Source organism: Bombina bombina, chromosome 3 (assembly GCF_027579735.1).
Source record: "Bombina bombina isolate aBomBom1 chromosome 3, aBomBom1.pri, whole genome shotgun sequence".
Taxonomy (NCBI): domain Eukaryota; kingdom Metazoa; phylum Chordata; class Amphibia; order Anura; family Bombinatoridae; genus Bombina; species Bombina bombina.
This window is the reverse complement of record NC_069501.1, coordinates 21,067,020-21,080,518: the sequence shown is the minus strand read 5'-3', so window position 1 is coordinate 21,080,518 and position 13,499 is coordinate 21,067,020. Positions and strand designations below refer to the sequence as shown.

The 13,499-nt window shown below is 38.7% G+C and overlaps 1 protein-coding gene across 3 annotated transcripts in view; it reads right to left on the bottom strand.

Annotated features, from left to right (window-relative positions):
- Positions 1-13,499, bottom strand: part of LOC128652800 (uncharacterized) — a 600,730-nt gene that overhangs the window by 229,256 nt on the left and 357,975 nt on the right. For all 3 annotated transcript variants that reach the window (XM_053705739.1, XM_053705741.1, XM_053705740.1), the window contains exon 3: positions 12,152-12,508. In XM_053705739.1, coding sequence (XP_053561714.1) covers positions 12,152-12,508 — 357 coding nt within the window. The remainder of the gene's footprint in view (positions 1-12,151; positions 12,509-13,499) is intronic.

Here is a 13,499-nt window from a genome sequence, read left to right as displayed (position 1 = left end):
CTCTCAGTCTACAATTTTCCATATAGATTGTATTTTTGAAATTTCCAATTATTTTCTTCTGCTCTTCAATCTCCCTAGTTTTAATCCAGTTCTCCCATTTACTAAAGAAACGTGTTGTATTGATATCAATGTGGTATAAAGTATCTTGTAGTTCTATAAGAAATTGGTGATGAATAATTTCCCCAAGATTCCCAAAGGAGGGTGATTTAACCTGTTTCCATCCTTTTAATATAAGATTCCTTGCTAACAAAATTATCATCGTTATAAATTTCCGATTTTGTAGCTGTTCTTTTTTATAGTGGAAAAAAAAAATCTGTTCTGGTTGTAAGAGCATTTGAGTTTGATAAACTTTGCTCAACCAGTAGTTTATCTTTCCCCAAAATCTTTGTATCTTAGGGCAGAGCCAGAAGCTATGAATCAAATTTGTCTTTGATTGTCTACATTTAGTACACAACGTTCCTTCCCCTGTACCACCCCATTTGGCAATCTTCTCAGGTGTGATATACACCATCCACATTAATTTTACATGCTGTTCACGCATAGGGATAGCTAATGATGCTTCCTCCACTCTCTCCACGCTTTTTAATATTAGTTGCGTGGTTAGATTCGGAAAATACAATTCCCTCCATTTTGCAGTTCCAGTTGCAATATGTTGTTTGTAGTTTATATTATTTATTAGATTGTATAACAGAGATATTGAATATTTGCCACTTTTAATAAGATTAATTACCGGAACTAATGGTGCAAGGTCCCAGTTATTCCCTTGTATTTGTATTAGTTTGAGGCAATAATGCCTGATTTGTAAAAACGAGAAAAAATGTTTCTCTGAGAGGAGATATTTATTTTTAATTGTTTCGAAATCTTCAACCTGAATTATACCCTGGTTATTTTTTGTTAATTGAATAACATTAGATAATCCCTTTTCTTGCCAGACTGAGAATATTTTAGAGGAGAGACCCTGTTTGAATTCTGAATTTCCTTTAATAGATAAATAACGTGTTGCATAGGGATATATACCTAAATATTTACATGTTCTGTGCCATGCTACAACTGTGTCCCTAAGCAAATCTATTCTTTTGACATATGGTGGGATATTTTTAACCTCTAGATGGAGAATATTTTTTAAATATAAAGGTTTTATATCTCTAGCAAAGTAAAATGATTACTCTCCAAGAGCCAATCTAGAGCAATCTTTGTCACTGCCACCAGGTTATATATTATTAAATTAGGGAGACCCAGGCCCAGATATTCTTTTTTAAGTATTAATTTTTGATGGCTAAGTCTAGGCCTACTATTCGTCCATATATATTCCTTAATTGCCTGGTTAGATATCTTAATCTCATGTTTCCTAATTAAAAAAGGAATGTTCTGAAAAAGATACAATAACCTTGGGAGTGCTATCATCTTAAGTAAATTTATTTTGCCAGAGAGAGAAAGTGGAAGAGAGGTCCATCTTTTGAGGGTTTCACAGAATTGTCTAATACCATTGCCAATGTTCAGAGCATACCATTCTGAAGGATTGTTAGATATTTTAACCCCCAGATATGTCATATATTTAGTTACTTCTTTAAATATTTTTGTTTCTGATTTTTGATTTTTTTGAAGCCATAATACTTCAGATTTAGACTGATTAATATGATACCCTGAAAAAGAGCCGTAGTTTTCTATAATCTGGCACATTTTGTTAAAGTTTTTATTTGAATTTCTAGAAAATACCAATAAATCGTCTGCATAGACCGCTAACTGTATTCTCTTACCACCCATCTCAATCCCTTGTATATTGTTTCTCAAAGCAATCAGTAAAGGTTCCAAAGCAATATTAAAAATTAAGGGCGACAGAGGGCATCCCTGCCTTGTCCCTCTTAAGAGGGGGAAGTAGGGTGTTTTGTTACCATTGATAATTATCGCAGCCCTAGACTCACTGTAAAGTTTCTTGATTAAGTTAAGACTATTACCTGTATATCCAAATTTTATAAGAGAGGTAACAAGGTGGTCCCATGTAACAGAGTCAAAAGCTTTACTTGCATCCAGTGATACTATTGAACTATCCTCTTTGTTAGCTTTTTTATTATATTTGTCATTATACCACTGGTCTGAGATTGTTAAAAAGACTTTCCTTAAGTTAACATTTGAAGACCTTCCTTTCATGAAACCTGTTTGATCCGAGTGTATTATTGTGTCCAGTGAGACCTGTATCCTTTTAGCTAGTATACTAGTCATTATTTTATAATCAATGTTGAGTAGTGAGATGGGCCTATAAGAGTCTATTAGTTGTGGATCTTTTCCCGGTTTAGGTATGACTATTATTGTGGATTCATTAAAGTCAGCTGATGGTTCCAATTGTCCATTCCAGAGCCCATTCAGCAGAGCATTTAATGTAGGGGTTATTTCCTCTATAAGAATTTTGTAAAATTCGGATGGAAGACCGTCCGGACCTGCCGCTTTGTTATTTGCCATTGTTTTGATTATTTGTCTTATTTCATTTTCTGTGATAGGTTCATTAATTTTTGTTAGACAATTACTTTCTAGCTTTGGAACTGTCAAAGACTTCCAAAATGTCTCCTTTATAGTAAAATTAATATGCTGTGCTGAATAGAGCTCCGTAAAGTATTCAAGGAAGGCCTTTTGTATGTCCTCTGTCTGGGTCCATATATGATCTTTATTTTTAATTTTTTTTATAAAACTTTTAGTTTTATCATTTTTGTCAATACGTGCTAGAAAGCTGCCCACCTTGTTACCGTACCTATAAAACTGTGCGCAAGATTTTATATTTTCTCTAATTTCATTTTGCATAAGGTAGTTGTCTCTATCTTTTTTAGCCTGAATATATTGTTGCCAATTATCTGCAGTTTTTGCCTGGATATATCTAGAATATTTATTAATCAAACAATTAGTTATCTGCTTTCTGTATGCATGTGTTTTTTTATTTTGTTTTATTTGGTATGCCAGAATTTCGCCTCTTAGTACGGCTTTTGCAGCATTCCAATATATATGAGTTTTGTCAAAAGAACTGTTGTTAAACTGTTTATATTCAGCCCATTTAGATTTTAGAAAATTTATGAACTTAATATTTTTTGCTAAATATTTTGGAAAGAAGAACTGATTGGGTTTCCGACTCTTTTGTTTGGGATCTAATGTAATTGAGATAGGGGCATGGTCAATATAGTTATTATATCAATAAGTGTTTCCTGGATACAATCTGTTAACTTCTCTGAAGTAAGGAAATAATCTATTCTAGATAAAGTTTTTTTTTTATTTCGAGAGGCATGTATACTCTCTTTCATCAGGATGTCTAATTCTATATATATCAATTAATTTTAGATCTTGCTGAAACCTCTTTATAAGAAGGGACTCTCTTTTTCTTCTCGCTATTGTAGATTTATCTAGTAATATTTGCCTTGTTGCTTGCTCGGCATTACCTCTACTTCTATCTACTATAGTATTGGGAGCGATATTAAAATCTCCTCCAATAATTATAGTGCTTGTGGAGTGTATTAGCAGCTTATCTCGCAAACTTTGCCAGAAGTCTATATCCTCCTCATTTGGGCCATATACATTGCAAATGACAATCTTCCTATCCGCAATTTCAACTTCTAATATGATATATCTTCCTTCCTCATCTCTCTCTAGTTTGTCAATTTTATATTCTATTGTTTTACTAAACAGAATAGCCACTCCTTTTTTCCTTTGGTGCCCTGTGGTGTATATAACCTCTTTGACCCATCCCCCTTTTAATTTGATAGCCTCTTCCCCTTTTAGGTGTGTTTCCTGCAAGAGCAGTATCTGAGCACTTAGTTTTTTTGCGTATCTCAGAATAGATTTACGTTTCATGGGTGATGTAATTCCCCCTATATTCCACGAAACTACTTTAAGACTCATTTTCACTAATCTGTGGGTTTAGCTATTTCTAATGATTCGTCCATACCTATAAGGTGTTTACGAGATAGGACACCGATAATAGCAAACAAGAGAGAGAAGAAGAGAAGAGAGAGAAGAAAAAAAAAGAAAAAAAGAAAAAAGAAAAAAAAAATATCACTGTGAATTACCAAAACTTCATTAATTCCCTTTATTTCACTGGAGGTCTTCCTCTTTCCTTCCAGTTTCCCCTTGAAGGGGATTTTTTCCCCATGACTTAATTTTATTCTGAACATTTTTCTAAAAACAAAATTTGTATACATTACACTCTTTTATGTATTAAACATACAAAGTTAACCAGTACCAAAGGATTTAAAGAAAGCAGAGACAGGGTTCATGCCTTGTTGTCTTTCTAAGCTGTCTTTGTGATCTTTGAGAAACTCATTTACTTCCTCTACATCTGTAAATATCCTATTCCCTGTAGTAGTATATATACTAAGTCTAGCTGGGTATAAAAGTCTGACTCTCCACCCTTCTTGTATTAGTTTGGTGCATATTGGCGCAAGAGTTCGCCGTTTATTAGATGTCTCGTAAGAAAAGTCATTAAATAATAAGAGTTTCCTACCCCTATAATTAATTTCTCCATTTGCCTTCCGATAAGCATTCATAATTTTGATTTTTTTCCTGAAAATTCAGCAGTTTCATAATAACCGGTCTACCTGTTTTATTCCTTCCCTCCTCTTGTCTTTCTGAGCCTATTCTGTGTATTCTCTCAATTGTTATATTTTGAGTTTCTACTCCAATGTTTAATAGACCCATTAAATCTACCTCCACAAATCTCTTGAGATCTTTCTCCTGGATATCCTCTGTCAGGCCAATAAGGCGCAGGTTATTTCTTCTGGCCCTGTTTTCTAGGTCCTCAAGTTTATTTTTCATATTTTCAATCTGGGTGGACATAATGCGTAGTGTATGTTCCCTCTGTAGGGCCCCATCCTCAATATCTGATATTCTTTGTTCTGCATATGTGAGTCTTGTTGCAAATTGTTTTACTTCAAGTGTTAGTGAGGTGATATTATTTTGAATTAAGTCAAACTTGGGTGTAAATAGTGCGTCAAGCTGCTTAATTAATTCTTCATTGTTAGAGCTTTGTGCAAGATTTATTTCCCCCATTCCCCCCTGTGCTTCTTGTGAAATTCTATTCCCTTTTTTTTCTTGATTTTTACTTCGGGAAGACATACCTGGTGAAGTGATTTTGCTTTTATTTAAATATTTTTCCATAAATATATGTGTTCTCCTCCTTTTCCCCTCAGTTAAGTGATATCCTCTTGTGTTTAAAAAGTGAGACTATATATTAGTAAATAATACCAGACTGTGTAATTGATCTTGAGGAATTTTTAGGCCCACCTCTATTAGTAAGGGGGTGCAGATTGCTTTTCCAAGTTAAATTAAATTATAGACTGCCCCTTTAAGTAAGCATAGACATACTTATTCGTGTTTGCTATTTTCCCTTTTACCTTGAGCTATCTAAGCTGGATATATGGGGGTCGATCCGATATAAATCGTCGCCCGCAAAAGCCGGCGACGCCAATATTTACGCTGATTTGGTATCCTATATACGGCGTAACCTAAAAGTTACGCGCGTATATTTCTGCCGTCGCCCGTAGTTTTTTGGGCTATAGGCAGGTATACCAAACCAGCGCAGTTTGGTATCCAATATGCAGCGTAAGGACTTACGTGGCGAAAATGGAGAAAACTTACTCCATTTTCACCTCGCCACAAAAAGCAGCCGTAAGAAGCCTTACGCTGACTATTGGAGCCCCATAACTCCCTAAACTGGCTGCTAAAATAAACCTAACACCTAACGCATGCGCAATGTCTATCTCCCTGTCAACCGCGATCTGCTAAAATAAACCTAACACCTAACGCATGCGCAATGTCTATCTACCTGTCAACCGCGATCCCCCCGAAATCCCTAATAAAGTTATTAACCCCTAAACCGCCGCTCACGGACCCCGCCGCCATCTACATAAACTAACCCCCTACTGTGAGCCCCTAAAACCGCCGCCATCTACCTTATCTATCTCCTAATCTGACCCCTTACACCGCCGCCACCTATATAAAAATTATTAACCCCTAACCTAATCCCCCTATACCGCCGCCAGCTATATTAATATTATTAACCCCTAATGTAAGCCACTTACACCGCCGCCATCTCTATTAAAATGATTAACCCCTTATTTAATCTACCTACCCCGCCGCCAGCTATATTATCTATATTAACCCTAAGTATATTATAGTTAATATAGGTATTACATTATATATATTAACTATATTAACCCTAATTATATTAGGGTTAATATAGTTACTATAGTATTTATATTAACTATATTAACTCTATCTAACCCTAACACCCCTAACTAAATTTATATTAAATTAATCTAATTCATTTATAAACTAAAATATTCCTATTTAAATCTAAATACTTACCTATAACATAAACCCTAAGATAGCTACAATATAATTAATAATTACATTGTAGCTATGTTAGGGTTAATACAGTACAACTCCGAAAATCCGGACTGCTTGGGGATTTGCCTGGTCCGTATTTTCGGATTTTCCGGATTCTCGGACATTGCTGATAAAATACCTGTAAATAAAAAAGATGTGCTAATGTTTTTTTATTATAAATAAATACTGTACAGATCACCTTGTTTATTAAACTAAAGTTACTGCACCTGCATATGTACATTCCTTTCCGTTACAGGTATTTCTTTGGCACATGCTGAACTGCTTGTTCACGGAGCGCTAGCATCTGCTGCGCCCGGTGAACCACTTGTGGATGGTGCTTCTGCTTTGCCCAGTGATTTCAGAGTGTTTCTCCTCTGCTTCTGTTTAGAACCCTTATCCACTTTAGGAAACATTGGTACAGTACATTACTGTACAATATAGTACAGTATATAGGTATAACAGTACTGTGCAGTGTAAAGATGGTAAATACCTGCACAGGTACCGGTCATGTATGGCAAACTGTAGTGCGCAGTTGTGGAGCTCAGATTTATCACTGCCTTCGTGTGCCGTCACTTGTTGCAGCTCTGAATGCCAATTTGTACATGCGCAGTGACAAACCAACACCCGGAAGTTGTAATCACTCCAGAGTCCGGATTCTCAGGTTGTCCGGATTTCTGGAGTCCGGATTTTTGGAGTTGTACTGTATTTATTTTACAGGTAAATTGTTAATTATTTTAACTAGGTATAATAGCTATTAAATAGTTATTAACTATTTAATATCTACCTAGTTAAAATAATTACCCAATTACCTGTAAAATAAATCCTAACCTAAGTTACAAATACACCTACACTATCAATAAATTAAATAAACTACAAACATCTATCTAAAAATACAATTAAATTAACTAAACTAAATTACAAAAAAAAACAAACACTAAATTACAAAAAATAAAAAAAGATTACAAGATTTTTAAGCTAATTACACCTATTCTAAGCCCCCTAATAAAATAATAAACCCCCAAAATAAAAAAAATTCCCTGCCCTATTCTAAATTAAACAAATTTCAAAGCTCTTTACCTTACCAGCCCTTAAAAGGGCCTTTTGTGGGGCATGCCCCAAAGAAAACAGCTCTTTTGCATACAAATACAATACCCCCCCCCCCCCATTACAACCCACCACCCACATACCCCTATTCTAAAACCACCCAAACCCCCCTTAAAAAAGCCTAACACTACCCCCCTGAAGATCTCCCTACCTTGTCTTCACCACACCGGGCCGAACTCCTGATCCGATCCGGGCGATGTCTTCCTCCAAGCGGCAAAGAAGAATTCTTCCTCCGGCGATGTCTTCCTCCAAGCGGCAAAGAAGAATTCTTCCTCCGGCGACGTCTTCCTCCAAGCGGCAGCAAAGTCTTCATTCTTCCGGTGGCATCTTCAATCTTCTTTCTTCGCTCCGCCGCCGCGGAGCATCCATCCCGGCCGACTACTGAACTTGGAATGAGGTACCTTTAAATGACGTCATCCAAGATGGCGTCCGCCGAATTCCGATTGGCTGATAGGATTCTATCAGCCAATCGGAATTAAGTTAAAAAAATCTGATTGGCTGATTGGATCAGCCAATCGGATTGAACTTGAATCTGATTGGCTGATTCAATCAGCCAATCAGATTTTTTTAACTTAATTCCGATTGGCTGATAGAATCCTATCAGCCAATCGGAATTCGGCGGACGCCATCTTGGATGACGTCATTTAAAGGTACCTCATTCCAAGTTCAGTAGTCGGCCGGGATGGATGCTCCGTGGCGGCGGAGCGAAGAAAGAAGATTGAAGATGCCACCGGAAGAATGAAGACTTTGCTGCCGCTTGGAGGAAGACGTCGCCGGAGGAAGAATTCTTCTTTGCCGCTTGGAGGAAGACATCGCCGGAGGAAGAATTCTTCTTTGCCGCTTGGAGGAAGACATTGCCCGGATCGGATCAGGAGTTCGGCCCGGTGTGGTGAAGACAAGGTAGGGAGATCTTCAGGGGGGTAGTGTTAGGCTTTTTTAAGGGGGGTTTGGGTGGTTTTAGAATAGGGGTATGTGGGTGGTGGGTTGTAATGGGGGGGGGGGTATTGTATTTGTATGCAAAAGAGCTGTTTTCTTTGGGGCATGCCCCACAAAAGGCCCTTTTAAGGGCTGGTAAGGTAAAGAGCTTTGAAATTTGTTTAATTTAGAATAGGGCAGGGAATTTTTTTTATTTTGGGGGTTTATTATTTTATTAGGGGGCTTAGAATAGGTGTAATTAGCTTAAAAATCTTGTAATCTTTTTTTATTTTTTGTAATTTAGTGTTTGTTTTTTTTTGTAATTTAGTTTAGTTAATTTAATTGTATTTTTAGATAGATGTTTGTAGTTTATTTAATTTATTGATAGTGTAGGTGTATTTGTAACTTAGGTTAGGATTTATTTTACAGGTAATTGGGTAATTATTTTAACTAGGTAGATATTAAATAGTTAATAACTATTTAATAGCTATTATACCTAGTTAAAATAATTAACAATTTACCTGTAAAATAAATATTAACCCTAACATAGCTACAATGTAATTATTAATTATATTGTAGCTATCTTAGGGTTTATGTTATAGGTAAGTATTTAGATTTAAATAGGAATATTTTAGTTTATAAATGAATTAGATTAATTTAATATAAATTTAGTTAGGGGTGTTAGGGTTAGATAGAGTTAATATAGTTAATATAAATACTATAGTAACTATATTAACTATATTAACCCTAATATAATTAGGGTTAATATAGTTAATATATATAATGTAATACCTATATTAACTATAATATACTTAGGGTTAACATAGATAATATAGCTGGCGGCGTGGTAGGTAGATTAAATTAGGGGTTAATCATTTTAATAGAGATGGCGGCGGTGTAAGGGGCTTACATTGGGGGTTAATAATTTTAATATAGATGGCGGCGGTGTTAGGGGCTCACTTTAGGGGGTTATAGATATAATATAGCTGGCGGCGGGGTACGGGAGCGGCGGTTTAGGGGTTAATAACTTTATTAGGTTGCGGCGGGGTACGGAAGCGGCGGTTTAGGGGTTAATAGCTTTTTTATTGTTAGGATAGTGAGGGGGGATAGCGGATAGAGGGTTAGACAGTGCGGGCTATGTTAGGGAGGCGTGTTAGACTTGTCGGGCTATGTTAGGGAGGCGTGTTAGACAGTGCAGGTGTTTTAGACTTTAGTCAGGTTTTATAGGCGCCGGCAGTTTCTAACGTGCCGCAAGTCACTGGCGACGCCAGAAATTTGTACTTACGCAGATTTCTGGACATCGCTGGTTTGTGAGACTTGCGGCACGTTAGCATCTGACGGCGACTTATATGGGATAGCTCGAGTTGCGAGCTGAAACTGCGGGCGACGCCGGTTCCCTCGCTTGCGCCGCAAACTGCGATCTATATCGGATCGCGCCCATGATGTTCAGATTTTACTTGTAGCTAACAGGTGTGCGGGCCTTCACCAGGCTAATTTAGAATCTTGACGCCTACTTAGGTGGGGAGGTTATATATAAATGAATTTGAATTATACCTTCCAAAATTTTTGTACTTATCTGTACCAAACCTATTTTACATAATTTCTTACTTTCAGGCTTAGTCCAAATTACATTTGTTAACTTTTACCACACCATTATGTATAAAACCTCTAAAGTTGCTTTTGGTTCTCTATCCACCTTATCAACCACAAAAAGAACTTGCTTTTTTTATAAAAAGGTCTCTAAGAGCAAGTTCATAAAGAGTAGTTCAGTGTTAAACTAGTTTTTGTCAGGTTGAGACTTGGAGATGAGGTTTTTCTACTATTCCAGACTATTTATAACTTATAGAGTTTTAATGACCCTACTTTAACTCTCCTCTTCTACCCAGCCTTATTTACAGGGCCTTGTGTACAGTCGAAAAATATGAATACTTAGGAAAATGTAAAACCTTAGCCCTAAAAAAAAAAAAAGACACTAATAGGTTTCTATTCCTAATAAAGTATAAGGCAGAGCTAGCACTTGCTAATTTGAGTCCTGAAATGATTTTTTTTTTTTTTTTTTTTCCCCCCCCTTTCTTTTTTATCTTGGGGAGTAAAGCTAGCTCAATTGTATATTGTCACCTTTGCTTTAAACCCTATATTGTCTTGCAAAGTACAGCACTCCAAAATATCCTAAATATCTAAATATAAGACATGTATGGTGTCACTTAAAAAGAAGACACTAATAGATTTCTATTCCTTATAAAGTACAAAGCAAAGCTAGCACCGGCTAATTTGAATCCTGAAATGATTTTTTTATCTTGGGGAATAAAGCTAGCTCAATTGTATATTGTCACCTTTGCTTTAAACCCTATATTGTTTTGCAAAGTACAGCATACCAAAATATCCTAGATATCTAAATATAAGACATGTATGGTGTGTGAGGGTATAACAGAACAGGAGCAGTGTGTGAGGGTATAACAGGACAGGGATCAGTGTGTGAGGGTATAACAGGACAGGGAGCAGTGTGTGAGGGTATAACAGGACAGGGAGCAGTGTGTGAGGGTATAACAGGACAAGTAGTGGTGTGTGAGGGTATAACAGGACAGGCAGCGGTGTGTGAGGGTATAACAGGACAGGGAGCAGTGTGTGAGGGTATAACAGGACAGGGAGCGGCGTGTGAGGGTATAACAGGACAGGGAGCGGCGTGTGAGGGTATAACAGGACAGGGAGCGGCGTGTGAGGGTATAACAGGACAGGGAGCGGCGTGTGAGGGTATAACAGGACAGGGAGCGGCGTGTGAGGGTATAACAGGACAGGGAGCGGCGTGTGAGGGTATAACAGGACAGGGAGCGGCGTGTGAGGGTATAACAGGAGAGGGAGCGGCGTGTGAGGGTATAACAGGACAGGGAGCGGCGTGTGAGGGTATAACAGGACAGGGAGCAGCGTGTGAGGGTATAACAGGACAGGGTGTGTGAGGGTATAACAGGACAGGGTGTGTGAGGGTATAACAGGACAAGGAGCAGTGTGTGAGGGTATAAAAGGACAGGGAGCAGTCTGTGAGGGTATAACAGGACAGGGAGCAGTGTGTGAGGGTATAACAGGACAGGGAGCAGTGTGTGAGGGTATAACAGGACAGGGTGTGTGAGGGTATAACAGGACAGGGTGTGTGAGGGTATAACAGGACAAGGAGCAGTGTGTGAGGGTATAAAAGGACAGGGAGCAGTGTGTGAGGGTATAACAGGACAGGGAGCAGTGTGTGAGGGTATAACAGGACAGGGAGCGGTGTGTGAGAGTATAACAGGACAGGGAACGGTGTGTGAGGGTATAACAGGACAGGGAGCGGTGTGTGAGGGTATAACAGGACAGGGAGCGGTGTGTGAGGGTATAACAGGACAGAGAGCGGTGTGTGAGGGTATAACAGGACAGGGAGCGGTGTGTGAGGGTATAACAGGACAGGGAGCGGTGTGTGAGGGTATAACAGGACAGGGAGCGGTGTGTGAGGGTATAACAGGACAGGGAGCGGTGTGTGAGGGTATAACAGGACAGGGAGCAGTGTGTGAGGGTATAACAGGACAGGGAGCAGTGTGTGAGGGTATAACAGGACAGGGAGCAGTGTGTGAGGGTATAACAGGACAGGGAGCAGTGTGTGAGGGTATAACAGGACAGGGAGCAGTGTGTGAGGGTATAACAGGACAGGGTGTGTGAGGGTATAACAGGACAAGGAGCAGTGTGTGAGGGTATAACAGGACAGGGAGCATTGTGTTAAGATACCAGTGTGAGTAATTCTTACCTTGTATAAAAATGATAAAAGTTTTTTCATGTTTCAAAGCGAAAGACCCATCAATGACATATGAAGTATATATCCCAGCATGCCTTGAGGTTACATTATAGAGCACAAGGGTTCCATTTTGTGAGAGTTTATAGTTATTCTGAAATGGATCTTGAATGTAAAAATACCTGCGTTGATAGAAGTAATAAAATCTACAATATCTGTCCATCATGACTTTATAATTTGATAAGGTTTCATATGTCCAAACAACACATTCATATTCTCTCTCTGATGATCTGTTCCTGTACAGAGTGACATCAATAGGCAGCACAATGTCAGATCCGGGGGCAGCAAATATCTCTGTATCATCAGAGCTTCCTGCAGAAACAACACAGGTATTAGTAAGGTAAGTGCAGGTTAGTGCTGTCTATAGACCAGGGGCAGGGGCAGAACTACAAGGGGTGCAGCAGGTGAAGTGGCACTGGGGCCCAGTGGGAGGGGGCCATCAAGTAGTCCAGCTGTAGGCTACTGTGTATGTCTGACTAGTACATTTTTATTTTTTTATTTTACTAAAAAGTCAGAGGAGGAAGGGGTGGGGAGAAACACAGAAGTAAAATATCATGAGCCGTTTAGTTACAACTCTGCAGTGGCGTTGCTACAGGGGGCTAGGGGGCGACATCCCCCCAATCTATAACTTGGCCCCTGTTTGCAACCCCTGGCCACCAGCCCCTGTGCAAGCATAATGCATATGTACTGATAATAATACTGTAGTGTCAGTGAACTGATAGATTTTAATTGTAAACAGCTTTACTCGCCAGTGTTTTTTATTTAATAAGTCTGTAAGTAATAAATTATGTACAGCGGCAAGCACCTCCACGTGTTCAGTTGGATTGGAACCCTAACCCACTACATGTGCCTCGCACCACGGCACTCCAATACCATATGATGCTGGCGCTATTTCCTCCTCCTCCAGTTCTAGCCAGGTCACATTCCTAAAGCACACTGAGCACATGGAACATGACTAGAGATGAAGAGGGAGGAGCCAGCCAGCATGTGCTGTGTGACAGTGTGCAGGACAAAGAGCGCGGGAAGGATGAGCACCAGCAAGCCCTGGCTGTCTGGCACTCAGTAGCAGCAAACAAAGTAAACACAAAGAAGATCATCTGATTCTTGGATAAGTCACTGTCAGTGTCACAACATGGTACTTTAATTACTAATAGATTATGATTACTACTAGACACAGCTCACTGCCACAGAGGCTGGGAGACTGGAGTGAATTTGGCTCACAGTGTCTGTCAGAGAGACTGGTCTGGGAGAGAATTTGGCTCACTGTCTGTCAGAGAGACTGGGAGAGCAATTGGCTCAATGT